We start from the raw sequence: 20,301 nt of genomic DNA on the forward strand, positions 1-20,301 counted from the left end.
CACTAGCTAGATCTATTTAATCGAATCTATCACTTCAAGTACCACTTACTTTGAAATCTAGCAGGAAGTATACGTTGCAAGGGTGATTGTCATTGTTTTTGAAATTTATGATCAAGGATTTTTCGCGGCTTTGATACAGGGTTCTGGGACCTTCAGAGACTAAACAGTCCACTTCAACTATGTCCATATCTTCAACAACCCCAAATAAACCCAATTCCCACCATTACTGCAAGTCTGCAACCAAATAACTTTGACTATATTGCGTAATGCTATAGAAATTTTCCCACGCGGAATTTCAATTACATACAACATAAAATCCTCAGATTTATTTTCCCGATTGAATGAATACAGCATTGCTTCCAAATAACTCCAAAACCTCGGTATAGATGTCGGGACAACTACAACTACAGATAAGGCATTCAATGAGTCCATAATAATGTTCATTTTTTGTTTTCTAAACGTAGATTGAACTTCCATGGGGTTTCATCCCGTTCTATCATCACGTACAGTAAGAAATGGTTTAAATGTCATGAGAACTGCAATTAATTCCACCAGATTCAAGATGAAGAAAACCATCTGGATACCTGCAAGCGAATAAATGAAGCAGTAAATTTTCTAAACATTCAAAAAGCAGTCGATATTTATTGCTAGTCTGGTGAAGAAACAGATACGCTATCGAGTGAATATGAGAAACAAGGCACATACGAAATCCAAAATGAGAAAATGTAAACCAAGGTACATTTATTTCCTAGTCTGATAATAAATGACCTCTGCGAATTCACAGCATTATCTGACCGTCTCTATGTTATTCTCATTTAAGTGATTAACCTCTCTAATCTCTTTCATTGTTAGCCGATAATCAACCATTATTCCCTCAGGATACCTATCTAGTTATTTTCTAGAGTTTCCTAGCTCTTAAAGATTGTAGGGTTCAGCAGGAGAACCCAAGTAGTTATTATCTCCATTCTACAATAATTCAAAAAACAAAAGAAATATAATACAAAAAATCTTTTGATATAGTGCAATCATGCAGATATTTTGGAGTTCGGGTAACTGTGAGCTTCATTGGTACTATGTTATCTCCCAATTACGTTAAATTTGCTCGGCCTCATAATACCTAGGAGTATCCAAACACATTATATTCAAGTACTTTATTTAGTATAATATTCTCCAAGTCAATGGATGAAAATCCAACAGTTAACTTGGAAACATATCATTTACTCAATTCTCTTAACCTTGGTACTCTGCTGGATTTTCACCTAACATCCTATGGTACTCTAGCTAACAGAACTGCATGATAAGGAGTTGCTCGAGTATGTACCAGGTAGAATGGAAGCATCCAGGCGTTTTTGTGCCCAAGAAAACCTGTTGAGACGAAATCATAATTAACAAAATGAAAATAAAACATTTGAAATACCATGACTCCATAAAATATCGACTCAATATGATTTCAAGTGTAAGCTATAGACTAGATGTGTACATAGTGCTTATAACTTAAAAGGTAATTCTGTGTGATCTTTTCGCGTCACAACACTAGTAATCTCAAAAATATTGAAGAAATGAATAAGACAAATTATAAGCAACTATATGTCGAGGATTAGCATCTGACTAGAGACTGAAACAAAACCAACTATCTGTTTTGTATAATAATCACATAAAAAAGAGAAAGTCTAATTGAATCACTCCAGCTCCCGGGCATCATTACTAACCAAATTATGGACTCAAACATCAAATATAATTAAAGAAAATCTAAGACTTACACTGCACCACCACCAGCTGGACCAACTGCCTTGAACAGAGACATTGCAGTCATAGCAATTCCATTGGCAGCACCTCTTTGATGTTGGTCCTATTGTGCAATTAAGGTCATGTTAAGATACATTCTTTAGTTGAAGAACAATTCAAGATGAAAAGGAAAGGGGAAAAAACTGTAAAATTAATTAAGTTAACAATAAAATTACCACAGCTCTGTTTTGGAGAATGAACAGGCCAGTGACGATCGTGATCTAGTTACAAAGAAAAATTTAGATGTCAGAAGAACATACAAAACTAGTTCATACTGTGGACAAGTAGTCCACACATATCAGCTTCTAGGATGCATCAGTAAAGTTTGTGATTCAGTAGTTTAGCTAAATGGATACTTGAACTCATATATATACTTACAGACATGACATTTTTCAGCAGAGATGCAATATTTAACAGCACGGAGAGGGAGAACCCGGATAACAATGCTATAAAGGGGTAGCTTGACAAAAGAGGTATACTCAAAACCTGCATACAGAATCATGTGCCAAAAGATCTTAAAGATGGAGACCTATAAATGCCACCAGAAATTGGGTGGTGAAAGGATATTTATCAAACTATAAAATACAGAAGATACAACAAATGAAGGGAGGGAAGAGCTAAGGATTACCCCTCCAATGCGAGCAATTCTTACAGGACCCAGCATCTTTTCCACATACGGGTACAGAGTAATTTGAAAGACAAAAAGACCAAAACCTACAAGTTGATTAAGTTGTCAGCGATTATTCCGACTATGTAGTAACTAGTAAGTTGTAAATGGAATAATCAATTACAGTAAATAGTATATATGGAAACAAAAACTCATAATTGACATAAACTATAACTGTAATTTAATTCAATGTGACTAAATATTAATTTCAGGCTTATAACCATATCAGGTAATAGCTACAACTAATTACCATCCTAAGAAATATCATAAGCTTGCATAGATTTAGGCTTCATTTTAGGCTTCTCCAATTAGAATTCAAAAAGACAAAAGTTTCGATCTCCAGCAGTTAATATTTAGCTCAGCGTAGATCAATTTCATCTGTCACATCATCGGCTACACAACTCGTTATTTTCTCTCTTTTTTTTTTTTTTTCTGTTGTTGTTGTTGTTGTATGAATAAACTAATAGAAAGATACCGTCCATGATTGGCTTCAGAAGGTCTTGCAACAATATAACAAGAGATACTATACAAGCAATCCATTAAAACCAACCGACTTTGTAATTACTATAATCAAGAAAATAATAACAGCCAATGAAGATAATGTACATTAACAGGGATCGTGGGGATGTATATGATTCAAAGCAGTAACGGTAGTTACTATAATCAGCAAAATAATCACGGCCAATGAAGATAGAGTTTTTCTATTGGAACCTCCAAATTTACTCACTTGACCTCTATACTTTTTACACCTCTTATCAAATTTTCAAATACTAAATTTACTCACTAAACCTCACTAAACTTCCTCAAATAACCTCACTCATATAATTTGCAAACAAATTATTATCTTTAAAATAAAAAATTTAGTTATTTAAATGATTTAATCATTCTATAAATCTTAACTAAATATACATTTCTTAATCAAACTTGAGTTTCAAAAATTAATGTCTAATCAATAAGAAAATGCCATGAACTATTCTGTTTTTAATTTTTTTTTTTTCTATTTTAGCTGTGCAAAAAAAAAAATGAAGAAATCATTTGTTTTTATTCTAAAACAAAAAATCATTTGTTTTTTAATGTTTATTTTTTATATTAAGAAAAAAAAATGTTTTTTTTTTCTATATTGTTTGTACCACATGATTAATTATTTAAATATAATCATATTTTTAATTCTTATTAAATATATATGAATGCTTTAATGAGTATGTAGTGAAATTGAAAAATGAAAATAGATAAGGAAAATAATAAGAAATACAATCTAATATTATTGAATTGGAAAGTCTACATAAAATAAATATAATATTTTTTGGTATAATTATTGTCCTTAATAGTCATTTTATAGTAGGTTATGTATGTCATTTAATAATTCATAATAGAATGAGGTCAAGTGAGCAGATTTGGAGGTTCTAATAGAAACTCTCATGAAGATAATTTACATTAACAGGGATCTTAAAACGTATACACTAGAAGCCTTCACAAGGGGCAACTAAATAATCCAGAGAGGTGTCAAATATGCACATTGGCACAAATAACAGCCTTCATTTTGACCCCGACTCCAAGATCTTGAGCCAACAAAGAGCAACAGTTTCTTGGGCATGTCCACTCTAACCAAACACATGCAGTCCAAGAACCAGTAACGTTCTCCTCCATTCCTTGAAAACAATGTTAACCATCCCCCACGGAACAGTAATCATCTGCTATTCAACTTCATATCACATTTGTGACTGCTTACAATACCTTCCATTCCTCTACTGGACACTATTCACCCGGCATAAAAATCAAATACCCCATTTACCTGGAGACTAACTTACTGATCCCATTAGAGATTCAACCCTAGTGGTTTATACTAGTCCCTTCAAACGGAATAACTTTATGCAGATGGTATATAACCTAGAGCTCCTCTATGTCCCAGTAACCCAAACCTGAATTCTGAAAGTGCACATTAAGCTCACTTTAAAGTTTAGGTAAAGCCCCTAAAGTTGGATCCTGATGCATGTAGTTTTTTTTTTTTTTTTTTTTGAGGGTCCCTCAATATCTAAACCAGAACAAATTATCCTCCCATTTTCCATTCTCACAAATTTGATACATATTCTTCTGGTTTGGCATGTAATTAAAGAGCCACTCTAAAAGAATCTTATATTATTAACATCCAATTGAGTTCAATCAGAACCAATTTAGGGGTTTGAGTCCTTCAGAACCAGTGAAATTTCAGTTCTGATCTAGGTGACTGAAAGGGTGTATCATGTTCCCTATCTTATTCCAGAAATCCCTGAGAGTCTGTACATGCTTGTTTTATATAAAATTTGTCCTCAAAATGTCAAATGATAATGACATATCAACTGAATGCTAAATTATTTGCTAAATGTTTCCTGGTTAATACTAAAACCCTTATCTTTTATAACTCATATAAAATCACAAAAGATAATATGACATTGAATACAAAGGACGATAGATGTCATGTGATCACATTGTAGCAATGCAAAATGTGGATAAACTGATAAGCAAAAGGAAATATTAAATATTACCTGAAATTGCAAGAACTTCACCCACATCCTCAGTTGAATAGCTCAAACCCCCTAACTTTCGAGGACTCTCGGTCCATAATGAGAATATCTATTTTTTTTTTTTTAAAAGTGTCACTTATTAGCCATACTTGGTTGGATAGAGATGAGTGGTTGAAGAAGAAAAGATGAATACATGAGTGAATTATAGGAAATAATCAAAATTCTCTTCCATGTAGCTTAACTTAACCAGGTGGAAATGCTAAAAGACCATAAAGTTAAAACAGATTTCACAATAATCATGACACAAGCATTTTGTATGATAATTTGAAGTTGTTGTCATGCTAAAAGTGTTATACAGTAGCACCAAAATCCTACAAGTTCTTACACTACAGTTCAAGCTCTGTTATTGTTTTTCTCTGCAGTTTTGTCCCACAGAGATAAGACCTAACCATGTTCTGTAGTCTGCCGCTAAAGTCAAAACTACCATTCATACCAATATAACAACTCCAACATATTTTGATTAAATGCAGCAAATAGAGTTCGATGTCTCAGCATGAAAAGGAATGTTAAATACTGTATGCATTCAAAGTTTAAACCAATCAGACTAAATTGGTTTTTAAATATTTGACTATTCTCATCTTAATAAAACAAATGATATGGCAAGAAACAATTCAAAGGAAAGAAACCAAATGAAAAAAAAAAAAATTGTGAAAAGATCAATGCTTTGCTATCATAAAAAGGTATTAAAGTTACCTCTGTATAAGCCATGTCATGGAGTGAGAAAACACAATAAACAATGATTGATGACATTAACGGCCAATTCTTCACGAGGTTTTGTTTAGGTATTTGTTCTTCAGTTTTTTGTTCTATTTCATTTGCATCTGACCCACATGATGCAGTTTCCAATGCTTCAAAGGAATCATCATGTAATCTGGCATTTTCATTGTGATTGTGTAAAGTTTCCTGCAACCATCCAGATAAGAAATAAGTAGCTAGTACTTGGAGTTTCAACAAGTCTTATGCAAGCACGTGCGACACAAAATATTTATATGTATATATAAGTGAATATATTGTTGAGAATATATACATCCCACATGGGAAAAATGGGACATTGCCTATGAATTTATAAGGGTTTCGGTCACTCTATCCATTGCTTGGATGTGAATTCCAGATTAATTTATCATATATATATATATATATACACTGCGGACGTCCGCAGTTTTTCTTAGGTACGGATTTTAGGTTTTGACCCACTTTTCGATCATATATATATATATATATATATATATATTACAATCTATCCTCGGGAGAGCCTCGAGAAGTTTGATTTAAATAAAGAATATGAAGCATATTCATATATTACAAATCAGGTTCTAATGTATTAGTCTAACTAAGTTACGGGACTTATATGAAGCATTTCTTATTCAATTGGGTATCTTAAGTCCAAATCTTTCACAACATTCTTATTGGTTAATTGATTTAGGTTATTACAGGCATGTGTGACTTTGTTCTTCTTTCTCTGTTCCTATGTTCTCTATTATTCTGTGCTACCGTTTATAGTCTAGAACAGCAATTAATGTCTTCCTTTCCTACTGCCGAATCAGAAACTGCCTCCAGTATTTTGACGAATCAAGACTTCTTCTGAACCCCAACCCACCACAGAAGAATAAAAAGGATAAAATGCACAAGCATCTCAAGAGTATAGGTTGCAAATAAGAAGAAAAGGATATGTGTTATGCCAAAAAAACTCAACCCACTCGCCTGTAATGATAAAAGCTAAAAATACTGACTATAAGATACAACCTAATTGATTGACTTTAAATTAAAAAGGCTTTGAGCCCGACGCATTACCCTGGACTAATACATAATACAGTAGCCCGACGCATTACCCTAAAACTCATACTAATTTGTTTCACATAAATGAAGCCCCCAATTTATTCAGGAAAATAAAATGGTAAATACTTTTACTTCTTTTGAACATTTCAAACTTGATACGTAAAAATCAAATTACAAATTGAAAAATAAAAATTGAAAGTTCATGACTCATGAGAAATTAGAAAAATGGCCTTATAAGCAAAAGTTATGTCTGTCATATACAGGTGCATTAACATTATAACGAAGTCAAAGAAATAGATAGAAGATATGTACCGGAAGCCAGAAACATGCAACGGTTACTCCAAGTGCAAAAAGCGATATACAAAGGCAAGGTAAGAAGTATGGGAACCTGCATCACAGTTTGACATGTTGGAATATCATGGTACAACAGTCAAACAAAACACAAATGAGGAAATTTGACTGTCTCACTTCACTTAAGAAAAGAGTTTGAAACTCACTTACCTCCCAAATACAGAGTCTGCAGAAAATATAGTGGGATATTTCTCTGCTGGCTGAATTTAAAAAGAAAAATTAGAAACATTTGATTGATAATCAAGAAAAGGGAGGGAGGGAGAGAGTCAAATAGAGAGAGAGAGAGAGAGAGTCAAATAGGAAAAAAAATAGAGCATATCTCTTCTTTGGTTTTCTAATAACTCTAAAAAGTCATCATATTTAAAGAACGTGCTTGTTGCAAGACCCAGTATGGGAAAGAAAATAAAAAAAAGGTTATGATGTGCACCTTTTAACATACTCTTTCAAAACCTAAACATCTTGAAGTGTAGGCATAAACATATATAATTCTTGGGTTTGACAGAAAAACCATATGTTACGAAAATTATCTAACTTTCCCTCATCAATTGAGAATGATGACTAGCAAAAGACAATCAGTTATTACTTGCTCCTTTTATCATACTCTTTCTAAATACCACCTTTCTGATACTCAATTAAACTAAAAACATATTTTGGAAATTTGTGATCTGTCCTCCATCAACTCTGCCACCCTATGTTTAAAAACTTACAAAACCAAAGTAGGCTTTTAATAAACAAATTGAGGAGACACTCAAACAGTGGTAGACTCATACTGAGTTACTAATGTGGAATCACAACACTTCATTGTAGGTAAGAGAATAATTACAGGATGCTTATCCTTATGGAATCTGTCAAAATAAGTTCACCAAAATTCAACACAAGCAAGGACATATTAAGCAATTAGTAGGCCAAATACACACACATAAAGAGTATAGTTTTTTTAAGTGTATTTCCTCGCAAGAAATTACAAGAAGTAGAATTACCTGGGCAAAGAATCCTCCCAAAGCTGGGCCAATGATCAATCCGATACCCCATGCTGTGCTAACCTGAAAACAAATAGTCTTAACTCTGGTGTAGTAATTGTACAATTTTAAAACTTGTATATAAAAAAAACCAACGTGACTTACTGTTGACATTCCTAAAGCTTGATGTTCTTCCCGAAAGACTTCACTTGCATATGCCTGGTCATGCAGGTAAATCAAATAAGGAAAGTAACCCCATGCATATAGACGAGTCTGCAACCACATTGTTAATAATAGTATATAGTACAATGTGATACCTTTATTGGTCCAAGCAAACCATTTAAACTTCCAAGAAGAAATCTTGTAATGATGGCCATCCAAAAATTTACACTGAGTCCAAAGAGAGTATTGAAAACAACCCTGAGACAATAATGTACACATATCAAATGTCTGCCTGAAAACATCCATGCCTAATAACTGCAGAAGAATTATGTAGAAACTCATTTCTAAAATTGCATTTACTAACACTGAAATAGTCCCTATTATTATGACAGGTTTTCGACCGTAGCGATCAGCCACTATTCCCCAGAAAACTGAAGTCAGTACTCGTCCAAGCATATACGAAGACCCTTCACAATATATGGAAGTGTGTCAAGAACACCAATTAAAGAACTCAAATGTGATAAGTAAACAAATTTGGTCACTATGAAAAATTGATGACAATCATCTTACCTACATACCCAGCATAGAAGCCAATATCTTCATCTCTTTTTGCAATATGAAAATCCCTAATCTGTGATGCAAACAACACTTAGTGTTCTGGAATCTTGAGGGTATCAAATAAAACTAAATGGGTTCTGAAGGATGCATGTTACAGAGCGTTTATAAAACGCAAGAAGGACAGAACACAGAACAACAAGTGAGCATAGAGAAGAAACTTTCATGTTGCTACAAAACAGAGTTCATCACATTTCTAGAGAGGGAAAGGATTGGTTTGGGCAGATGTGCTGTAATGCTTATGCACTTCAGTCATATTGGATTTGCAGCTGTCTGTTAAGTTCACTGTTTTTGAAATTGTTTGGTCTGGACATCTGTTTGAATATATTAGCTGGTGTATTCCGGTAATTCTAAGTTGTCAAGTGCATATCCTAACCACTGCATTGTATCATCTCCTTTCTTCAGTGATGAAAGTTTTATTTCTTATCACAAATAAAAACATGATCAGATTACCATACATACAACAACACATAATCCATTTACAAAGATGCAATGAAGCAAAAAAAAAGGAAGTACTGTATTCCTTTCAAAGTTCAAGATCATTATAGTTAGTCCAACTGCACTTTTAATCTTCCACAGAAATGTAATGGAAATGATTGGCAGGTGGAAAATATTGTACTAGTTCGTGCACTGAACAAAGTTTGCAGGGTTTATATCCTTTGTATCACCTTAAGAATTTTCTTAATTTCTTTACATTACAAAATAACTCAAAACGAATTCTTAAAAAGTGAGTTTATGCAGGTCTTAACCAGCTTTTTGAAAATCACACAGAAAATAATCATAATAAGGTAATAGTGGTGTCAGTAGAAATTTAAGTCGTCTGAAAGCTAAAGCCTATATATGCCTCGGGGACCAACATGACAAGATGATAAATATTTGAGGGCCAAGTCGATGTGTTATGTCATCCTATATATTCAGCAAACAAGATTAGGACTTCTTTCATTTGTCAGAAGCATTCTAGATCCTGTTTGGCAAGACAAGCCCAAACACAAGTCAAGATTTTTTGCATGTTTCACTATCAGGAAAGCAACAAGGAATAAATCTAATAGGTAGTGGCCACTAATATCCACTACCCAGATTCTAATAAGGCATACAGTAAATAGACCCTCTGCACTAAGATTGGACTGTGTGGATGGAATCTTAAGCTTCAAACAGAGAGCAAATATTCATTTTATTTCCATGTCATTAGAAGTCCAACTAAAATAACAAGAGTCGGATATCAGTATACACTCACCATAAAATAAAGAAATGGAAATAGAGATGATATTGGCAGCGCTGAAAATAATCAAAAAAATAATGAATCAGGATCAGAAAATTTGCAATAAATTAGAAGACATAGAAACTTTGACAAAAAAAAAAAAGAGAGAGAGAAAAGAAGAAGACATAGAAAAGTAAGAGATGATAATAAACATAAATACAGAATAGTGAAGGACCAGACAATCTACTATATATCAGATGTAGATACTTAAAAAACTGAAGAATTATTTCTAGAATGACAAACCAATTGAAACAGTCAAATCAATACTTGCAACACGTTCTGAATATGCAAACAGTAGACTATTGAACCCAGATATTCACCCCATTGATGGCTCCTGAGTCAATTACAAACAGAAATTTTAGTAGAACCTTGATCTATAGTCGTATTTAGTCACCAGTAATGACACCAGAAATTTTAGCTTTGAGTGCTTGCAAATTGTCATTGAAGCTTATACTAAAAGCATTGTTCTTCCCAAGATTTTAATCTCAAACCTCAAAATAAATAAGTTTCTCCAAACAGGCAATGGAGCTTGAATTAAAAGAGAAAATAAATATATGCCATGCCATTTTGCATTTGATTCATCGATCACAAAATCAACCAAACTGAGAAATGAAAGACCAATTACCAGCAGAGAGCACGATCCCCCAGATAGCCACAAGCTTTCGAACAGGAACGCCTCGTTGCAACGCCTTCTCCTCTTCCACCTTACAACCCGGGCAGTTTTCATAGTATACCTTCTTCAACAAGCTTTCCCTATGCTCCTCATTCTCTGCCGCCATCCTTGCTTTCTTTTGATTCAAGAAACACCCACCACCCCCTGTTTGATTATATCCACAGCTCAACCCAATGAAGAACTGAAAATACTCGATGGGTTTTCACTCAAATAAATGATGCATAATATATGATTGCCATCATTGGCTCATTGCATGCGTCAGCAAAAGAACACACAGTGTCATTGCAAGTGTTACAATCATGACAATGATAATGATTTGAAGAGAAATATGAACGACAAAGTTATGGGGACCGAACCAAATGCTCCTCCAGCCTCTGCTTTGATAAAATGCAGGGGGGGGGGGGGGGGGGGGGACCTGACCAAATTACCAACCCAATTTAGGAAATAATCTATTCTGCCAATTTTCTATTTTTCTCTCGTAAGAATCTGGAAGTTACGTATGCGATAAAGTGATGAATACAAAAGAAAGCAAAACCCAAATGGGACTGCAACACTAGGCTAACAAGTAACAACAAAAACAAGTGCTCTGTTGGATTAGAACGCCACGACGTGGCCAAACAGAATTTCTCAACAACTAGGATGATGGGAATGCTCTAGTCAATGCTCAATAGACATTAGACAACGTTATATTGATGAGAAAAAAAAGCCACGAAATAACATGTCACATGACTCATCCGTCTTTAAAAATAAATATTCATGAAAAATTTCAGATCAAATCACATGTCACATGATTTGACCGTCTTGCCAATTATTTTTCAGAAACGCAATTTTTTTTTTTCCTCCAAAATGTTTCTGCGTTTTTCAACCAAGAATTTCATTTGGACTATGTGGCTGTTGTAATTGGAGCAATCCAACAGATCCGGTGGATTGGATCTAACTGCAGATATAAATATTAATTTGCAAAACTACAAAGAGTCGTATGTGGACGTAGACAAAATTGAATGGATTTGTCAAAATCATGATGCGGAGGGGGAGGGTCTTCACCCAAATAATTGTGGTCAGGTGGTCTGGAGGTCCGGGGGTCCCTTGCCCTGTTTAAACTTTAAAGCATTCCACGTTTTGCAGCTGGGGATATTTAATCCTGGCTGTAGCTTACATTAAATAAAAATGAACTGTTAGTCAGTGAGGTACAGTGATGTGATGAGTATTTTATCAATGTAACTTGCTCTTTTTTGTTTGTTTTGGTGTCTCAATCATGAGGCCATGAGGGGTATGGCGTATGGGATACCTCGTAATAGCTGATTCTTGGCTACGCCGGGCGTAGCGTACGCCCAAACGAACATTAACGGAAGGGCAAAAATGTCATTCCCATTTACATAAACGACAAACCAGATGAAGTGGGTGAAAAATTTTAACTGAGGCTCTCACGTGCCATTTCTCTAGCCTCTGCTTGCAGTATTTTCTGAACAATCTCTTAACACTGATGCAGAAGAGCAGAACCACTTGGAGGCAACAAGGATGACAATGAACTCAGAAAGTTTCAAGCCCATTGCAGATATTTAGCTGCTCAAAAGAAACGAAGAATAAAATCCAAAGAGAAAGCGCAAAACTGAGATCGTCTTTGATTAAGAATATATGGTTTAGGACTTAAATGTTCGATCGAATTTTATGTGTGAACAGATGTACGGATTGAATGGAGATTATGATTCTGGATGAGATCAAAAGACTGTAAACCATCTAAACTCTGCGATCAGCCGATCACTACAAAACCCAATTTTGATATGCTTCTCTCAATCTCTGTTTCTGCAACTGAAAATTATAATTCAAAAGACAAAATTGATCGAACTATACAAGTTTTCCGATAAAGATCAAAGTCATTAGACTCAAAGAAACACAAAGCATACAACAAGAACCCGAAACTGAAAGAATCATTTTGTTTCTGAACTTCAATTTTGATTTGAAGGAGGAGATCTACTCTTGCATGTTTACAAATTTGAAGAACTGGGCTCATTAACTCCAATCACTGTCTAATCTAAACCATTGATCCCAGGTATATGGTGACTCGATCTATTTCAAAAAGAAAAAGAAAAAAAAAAAAAAAAAAAAAAAAAAAGGGCTTGATCGGATCAAACATCCTAGATGCTCGATCCGTTTCTTGTTCGCCGACTCGCGACAGTAACCCGGTCAGGACTCTGCCGTACAGCCACTAAGCGGCGGCGCACGGCTCTCAATCGCTTCGTCCTCGACGCGGTTCCAACTCAGGACACCCAACGCGGTACCAACTCGCTTCGTCTGGGTCTTCCAGCTGCGCCGCTCAATTTCGCCATTGAAGCTCGTCGCTGGTACTCTTCCTTCCAATCTCAATCTGCGCTAGTTTGTAATGTCGTACATTTTGGGGGTTTTTTTCAATCTCGGTTCGATTTGCATGTTTTTTCAGTTTTGGTAGTCACGGATTTTGAGATTTTTTCTTTTTGTGTTGTTGAATTAGGGAGTTCATACTTGGGGCGATTTGGATGAAGGCTTCGGGTTTCAGCTGATCCATGAGAGTCTGCATTGTTGAATTGTGGATGAAGAAAAAGATGAATGTTTAGAGTTTGGGAATTGCAGCACCGAATGGGAATGGGGTTGTGGAGCTGATTTGTAAATCTGATAGAGAAGGAGAGAAATCACTGTGTTGACGCAGAAGGTCAGAATCATATGATTAAGATCGCCAGAATCCGAATAGATCTTGAGTAGCTTTCTTGCCCAGAACGAATCGAAAAGACCCCAAGTGATCAATTGGGTTTAAGCAAAGATTATCTGTGGGTTCTGCTGCTTCTGCATTAGTTCATTTATATGATTCAAGCCTTCAAGGACAGCCCTCGGTTTTTTACCGTAACGAAGCAGTTAAGTCCCATTTATATGATTCAAGCCTTCAAAGGACTAATTATGTTAACAACAAATTAAAATTTTGATTAATTTTGAGATTTGTTTTTTTATTCAAATAAGGTATATCCATTAATAAGAGTGGTGAGAGACAAACGATACATAATAACTCACTAAAAATGAGTCCGTTAAATCGAGTTACTGTGTAGAAAACTTAGCGATCTAGAAATCCTAAGTAAATATGTCTTGTACATGGGTGTAAATCAAGTAATCAAGTAACTTGACATTACTAGGGCTTGAACCGAATTAGGTCAAGTTCAAACCCCAATTATTTATAATGCTTCTACAACCTCCTAACGTGGAGGAGGCTTCCCCAAAAGCACCTTCCAATTGAGCAGGCATTTTCAACCTACATTTGCAACTTCTTCCTCAGCTTCCTAGGAAGCCTCATACCTTTTGCCACAATACCCGCAAAAGCCATGCCAACACATTCTTCAATTGATTCTTGCTGCAACACGGATATTGATACGCCTCGATCTGATTCACCTTTTTTACTCTATATAAGTTAATTACTTTAAATTTTACTTTTCTCGATTTACGTTTTACCGATTAGAGGGTCTAAAGAGTTAACTTTTTATGGCATGACAATTTGAGAAAACTTTTTTCACAAAAGTTGTAGAGAACATTAAACAGAGTTCGTGGACACGCAGCACAATTAGGAGGGTATTGCTGACCAGATAATGCATAGGAAGGTACTGCCGACTAACTATCTCATGCCATCTGGAGGATATATACTGCTGACCAGAATATTGTCTGGATGGTATTGCCGACCAAGTAATGCATGCAAGCGCTAACATCATCATCTTTCATATTTTTACCTCCTCGATTACACAACTTTGAATTCATAATTCTCATTTCATACTTAACTCATCAACTCATAATATTAAAATCTCAATTTTCCGAAAGAAATCCTCGAAAACATTATTTATGAAATCTCAATAAATTATCCAAACTCAAATATTTAAATCTCCACTTTCTGGAAAAAAAAATATATCTCAATAATCCAATAATTTAAGTATCGGCAACATAGTTAGTAATTTTTCGTATTATACGTGAATAAAACATGTACTTATGTGTTTTCAAAAATATTTCCATACTTCGTACTTTGAAAGGGACTTGTTAAGTTTCTCGTATTTTTGAAGTCAAAAGTATTATACACGTACTATAAACGACTTTTATGTTTTTTTTTCCGTATTTTACACATATTATTGAACAAAAATGAATATAAATCACGGGGTGTTATTATTGCTGAGCGATTTGCAACGTAACAAAGGGCCTTAAGGGAGAATGTTAATAATGAACCTAGGCTGTACTTGAATAATATGAATTATGTTCAGGCCATGGACCTATCTGGGGAAGGAGAGATTGGTAATTGGTAACAGGGAGTCTAAGAGGGAGGTACATCTTAATATGCCTCCCTTGGGGCAGGAGGAGGAGATTAAAAGATTAGGGTCTTTGTTTAGGAGTGGATTCGAATTGAAACTGGGAGAGGGTAATAGAGGTTTATGATTCCTAGTTCAACCGATGACCTTCACATTGGGTACTCATAAGACCTCACCTGGAAGCAACAAGAAGATGCTAGGTAGAAAGATTGTTAAAGTTGCAGCTAGGAGGAAGTTATTGTTGACGGTTGAGGGAGTAGAGTCTCAACAGGAGAAGGGGGGAGGGAAGTGAAAGCTGGAAGTAAATCTGTTTGAGCATGTGGAGCCTAATACTAAAAAAGTGATATTTGTCTCTGACATCCCTGAAGTGATGGGAGTAGCAAGACTGCCCTGCCCCATCACGAGCAATAAGAATCTTAAGCTAGAACATCTGTGGGATAAGGGGATCTCGGATATTTAGAGACTTAAAGGACTTTCTCTCTGTTCATAAACCTGACATTGTTTTTCATATTACGTTGATTCAATAATTATAACAAGCTATCGAAAAATGGGGTCGATCCAACATTCGGATCTTCTCAAATCGAAACCCGAATTTCCGAAGTTCCGGAAATTCCTATCAATTCCAAAGTTCATCATATGGCTACCAAACTATATCCACATGCTTGTAACAATGAGTTCTAGGGTTCATGGCCAATAATTATGGTTCACTATTTCCACAGGATTTAAATAGTAATAGTCGTAACTTACTTGAGAAATGCACCTAAAAAAAATTAGGGGTTCCATGAGTCAAGAGAAAACTTCAACGAATTTTGGGTTGCTTCTTCAAATTTGGTGAAGATGTTCATCGTTCTTCCTTTTTGTTGTTCAATGTTTGTGCATGCTAATAACGTGTTGGGAGTCGCGTATTAGCTCAGCTAGGAAAGATAGAAAAACATAAGAGAAAGAAATGTAGAGAGTAAAAAGTTGCTTTGTATTGATCTGGTAGTGAATGATTCGATTAATGTGTGAAATGGTGATGCATCAACCTCTTATATAGTGAAGATGAGGTTTATTCATGGTACTTCATAATGAGGAGCAACCCTCTAATTACCCCACTATCACCAACAACAACTAATGACACGTTCACTTACTTGAAATGAGAATGCAAATTAAGAGAATAATTCCAGTGTATGAATTGTCCTGCTTTTACTAACTTATATAGGTATTAGAATGGGCGTGGGTGTGGGTGTGGGTCTCAGGAATAGATTCTTGAATAACCCGGAGTTTGATACCCAAGAGGGGTATGGGTGTAGAAATCAAAGCCTCAAGAATGCATTTTTTTTTACCTAAAATATCCTTACGTACTTTCAATAACCCCAAATTACCCATAACCCTAGAAATATATGTACCTCTCTCATGAACATTTATTCTTGTAGGGGTATTTTAGTAATCGAACTAGTAAACATCAACTATAATTAGTTATATTCCTATTCCAATTCCATATGTTAAGTAAACATCTTAATGGAAATAAAATATTCTCATACCGATTCCTTCCTTCTCAATTTCAGTTATGTCTGATTCATGATTTTTTCCATTCTAAGTAAGTAAACGTACCACAATTTTCTATCATAAGTAGTGTCACACCCCGTACCCAAATTTACCGATTTACTAGTCATTTGGGCAGTAAACAACAATTATGTTCACCTTTTACCTTCGTTTTGATCATTTAGAGGACCAAGAGTTGACTTTAAGAAACTTCTTTCTAGAAAGTTGTAGAGCATGTTAAACAGAGTTCGTGGACATGTGGCATGTGAAAATTAGAGTTCGTACGTATGAAGAAGTTACGGTCTGAAAAGTCAAAGTTACTATTTTAGGAAGTTTAGATAAATAGCAAGTTTGCATTTGGAAACCTTCGATTTCAGGAAGTTTTTGTTTTGGGCTGAAACCCTAATCGCAAACTCTCTCTCACAGACTTGGTTTATAACCCGACCCGAATTCAAAAACCCGGCGGGTTCTCCGTTGTTCCGGTGATCCAGACCACGGGACCACCGCCATTTGGAGCGGCGTCTCCTCCTCTTGCCATCCCTAGAATCAAATCAAGCTTTGGAACCTGGAAAGAAGAGAAATCGAGGTCTAAATCCTTCTCAGTGCCATATTGGACAGCTCGGTTCTAACTCGCCATTCTGGCGACTTCCGGCAGAGAAACTTGTTGGGTTTTGAAGCTTGTGTTGCACTGTTCATCTTGATAACTTCTTTGCTGCCCAATTTGATCGGAGGAAAGAGGATTGAAGATTGGAAAATTTAGGAATTTTTGAGAGCTTTAAAGGTGAATTCTTGATCCCTTGTTCATTTTCTAGCTTTGTTGTAGTTATGAATGATGTTGGGAGTGTTGATGTGAATCTTTTGGCACCGGTGTTGCAGCCTAATTTGGGGGTTGGTATGGTGACGCGAGGAACTCCACTGCTTGTGGTTCTGGCCATCTTTTTTGGCTTGTTAAGTTGAATTATGTATTAGGAACACGTTGATATAATTTTTGTAGCCATTGGAGTACCTTTGGTGAGCGATTAGAAATTTCTGAAACTTCGGGAAATTCAGGTTCCCATTCGGGAAGATTTGAACATTGGATCAATCCCATTTTTTTATAGGTAGTTTTAACTATTGAGTTAACGTAATCTATGGAATTTGAGATTGTTTCGATGAAAATGACAGGACCTGCCCCGGATTGCACCCTGAAATCCGAGGTGGGCGGGGCCCACTTCAGGAATAACTCTACCGAAAAAGCGACAGAGTCACCCCTAGAAATGGACTACCCAAAACTTGTAGAAAGCACATCTACACTTCTAAACAAACCCTCCTGGAGCCACCCTGCTCCCCAAATCACAACATCTCTCATTTTAAAAGTACAAGTCTCAACTTAATAACATTAATCACATAGGTTATCAGAGCAATTTTAATCCACAAGGTAAACAAGGAAAACAGAAATAAAATAAATATGTGGAAGCTGTGTTGTTGACTATGCCTCGACTCCAGGTACGCCAGACCTCAACTAATCTGGTCTGCAAACTAGGCATTTGAAACCTAAGGGCACAGGGGAAAGTATTGGAAAACACGTTAGCGTGAGTGGACAGAAATAAATAAACAAGATAATTTGAAATGAAATAAGCTTTAATACTTTCCCACAATTTGAATTATTTACAAAACCTTGATGCATGCAATGTTTATAAAACATATTTCTTTAAACTCAAAATCTCGTAAAAACATACCAGCCCTGCTGGTTAAGAGAAATCAGACTAGCCCCGCTAGTCAAGTAATAGTAGAGTATGGGGAAGAAGGAATCACCATACGACAAAGGAGCCTCCCAGGCTCTAGGCTCGACTACCACCCACAAACACAGATTAAGTGAGGAGCAGAACTAATAAACTCGACTACAACCCACGTGAGGAGGAGAACTAATAAAGCGACCCAAATATGGTGATGAAAAACTTTGAAAACAGTAAAATCCATAAGGCTTCCCCAAGATCTCGCAATAAAGTCATGAGTATGATTCCCAACCGTACTCGGAAAATCTCATGAGAAATCAAATAAAACAACGATGTGTCCCACACAGCAAAAATATTCTCGAATTGATAACAAATAGCGAGATCGAATTATAAATCGTAAATCCAAATAATAACTATTTATCAGAGATAAATCATCGAAAGCTCAATATCAAAATAAAATAGTAACACAAATCCATTTCGGAAATCATAACCGAGATAAATCATAATCGATCTCTGAAAATCATCATTGAAAGCAAATCCACGAGATAAATCGAAATCAAATTCCAAAATCAAATCATATGCTCGAAATATAATCCAAAACAAATAATATACGAAACTAATCAATACTCGATAAAAGAAACCATAATTAAATAAATCATAAATTCGGAAGTAATGGCATGCATCATTTAAAATCAAATTCCAATCACAGTACGACTAAGGCGATCATGCGTAAGGATTTCCTCGTCGAGCAGTGGCTCGATACGCTGTTCTGTAGACAACAATACATCTTAAATAACTAAACGAAAGGTCTGAAATAAATTACTATAATTACGCTGAAAACTTGATATCGCCAATCGTCCAAAACCTAACAGCTCCAGAACTCCTCGAAATCAAACCAAACTCCACCAACAACATTGTTTCATCAAGTCAAGCATTCTAAAACATAGACAAAGGAAATCCAACAGTCGGATCTCCGGAATTCAACACCTGAAACTTTGAAACTTCGTAAATTCCCAATAGATACCAAACTTCCTCCAATTTCCACCAAACTCATACCTACAAATTCTATATGCTACAAGAAATCCAACCAACCAAAATAGGGGGCCAGAATCTATCCCCACGCGCCTCTATGCGCCACCAAAAGTGGCAGCGCATGGGCCCCACGTGTCGACGGTTTCAATCCGGAATTGGGTCACCAAATTACATCAACATGATCCTCTCAAATCCCCAACATCTTTCATAACTACAACAAAGCTCAATTTCAAGTCTATAGATCGGAATTTACCTCGGAAACCCGAAAACCCTAGATTTTCCTCTCGCCGAAAAACCAACAATTGGCCAGAAAAACCGAAAATTAGCTCGCCGAAATTCAAGCTTGCTGCACCTTCCACCGCTGTAAAGGTCGAATGCCACCACCACAGGGAGGAAGACGAAGACAAGGCAGTCCAGATGGGACCGGTTTCACTGCCGGAGGTGGCCAGAATCGTCGCCGGGGAGGCTGGAAAGCTTGGCGCCGATTTGCTCTCTCTCTCTCTCTCTCTCTGATTTCCAGAAGTGGAAATCCCTAAACAGGCAAGTTTCCCCTTCGGGAACATCCACTTATGTCTACTTGAGCTGCAAAATTACAAAATTGCCACTATGTTTTAACCCTTATAACTTCTTCGTACGAACTCCGATTTTAACGTGTCACGTGTCCACGAATTCGGTTTAACATCCTCTACAATTTTCGTGAAGGAAGTTTCCTAAAAAACTGAGCCGAACAAAAAGTCAACTTTTAGGTCCACTAAAAGTATCGAAATGAAGATAAAAGTGAAAGTAATTGTCGTTTACCGTCCAAATGACCAGTAAACGAGTAAATTAAGGTACAGGACGTAACAAAAAATTTGGGCGTTTTGCGATTACTGTTGAGAGGTTTCGAGGTCCTTTTATTTTCAAGTTTAACCTTCAT

General features: G+C 35.8%; 1 protein-coding gene across 1 annotated transcript; it reads right to left on the minus strand.

Annotated features, from left to right (window-relative positions):
* Nucleotides 1-235: 235 nt before the first annotated feature.
* LOC133717171 (protein ZINC INDUCED FACILITATOR-LIKE 1-like) lies at nucleotides 236-11,180 on the minus strand. The gene is made up of 17 exons (XM_062143831.1): nucleotides 10,760-11,180; nucleotides 10,111-10,151; nucleotides 8,832-8,892; nucleotides 8,626-8,728; nucleotides 8,417-8,519; nucleotides 8,265-8,318; nucleotides 8,121-8,183; nucleotides 7,291-7,340; nucleotides 7,102-7,177; nucleotides 5,707-5,916; nucleotides 4,975-5,062; nucleotides 2,414-2,499; nucleotides 2,164-2,271; nucleotides 1,962-2,006; nucleotides 1,761-1,849; nucleotides 1,322-1,365; nucleotides 236-584 (listed from the first exon to the last, which is right to left on the minus strand). Exons 1-17 carry the CDS (start codon nucleotides 10,911-10,913, stop codon nucleotides 484-486), a joined length of 1,476 nt encoding a protein of 491 aa, XP_061999815.1. The 5' UTR covers nucleotides 10,914-11,180; the 3' UTR covers nucleotides 236-483.
* Between the last annotated feature and the right edge of the window lie 9,121 nt (nucleotides 11,181-20,301).

The sequence above is a fragment of the Rosa rugosa genome, chromosome 6, assembly GCF_958449725.1.
Source record: "Rosa rugosa chromosome 6, drRosRugo1.1, whole genome shotgun sequence".
Classification (NCBI taxonomy): domain Eukaryota; kingdom Viridiplantae; phylum Streptophyta; class Magnoliopsida; order Rosales; family Rosaceae; genus Rosa; species Rosa rugosa.

Coding starts and splice junctions, on each gene's coding strand:
- LOC133717171 (XM_062143831.1), bottom strand. CDS start 10,913: ATGGCGGCAGAGAATGAGGAGCATAGGGAAAGCTTGTTGAAGAAGGTA. Junction 8,729..8,831: donor CTTCTATGCTGGGTATGTAG/GTAAGATGATTG, acceptor TATATTGTGAAG/GGTCTTCGTATATGCTTGGA. Junction 8,184..8,264: donor AAGCTTTAGGAATGTCAACA/GTAAGTCACGTT, acceptor ATTTGTTTTCAG/GTTAGCACAGCATGGGGTAT.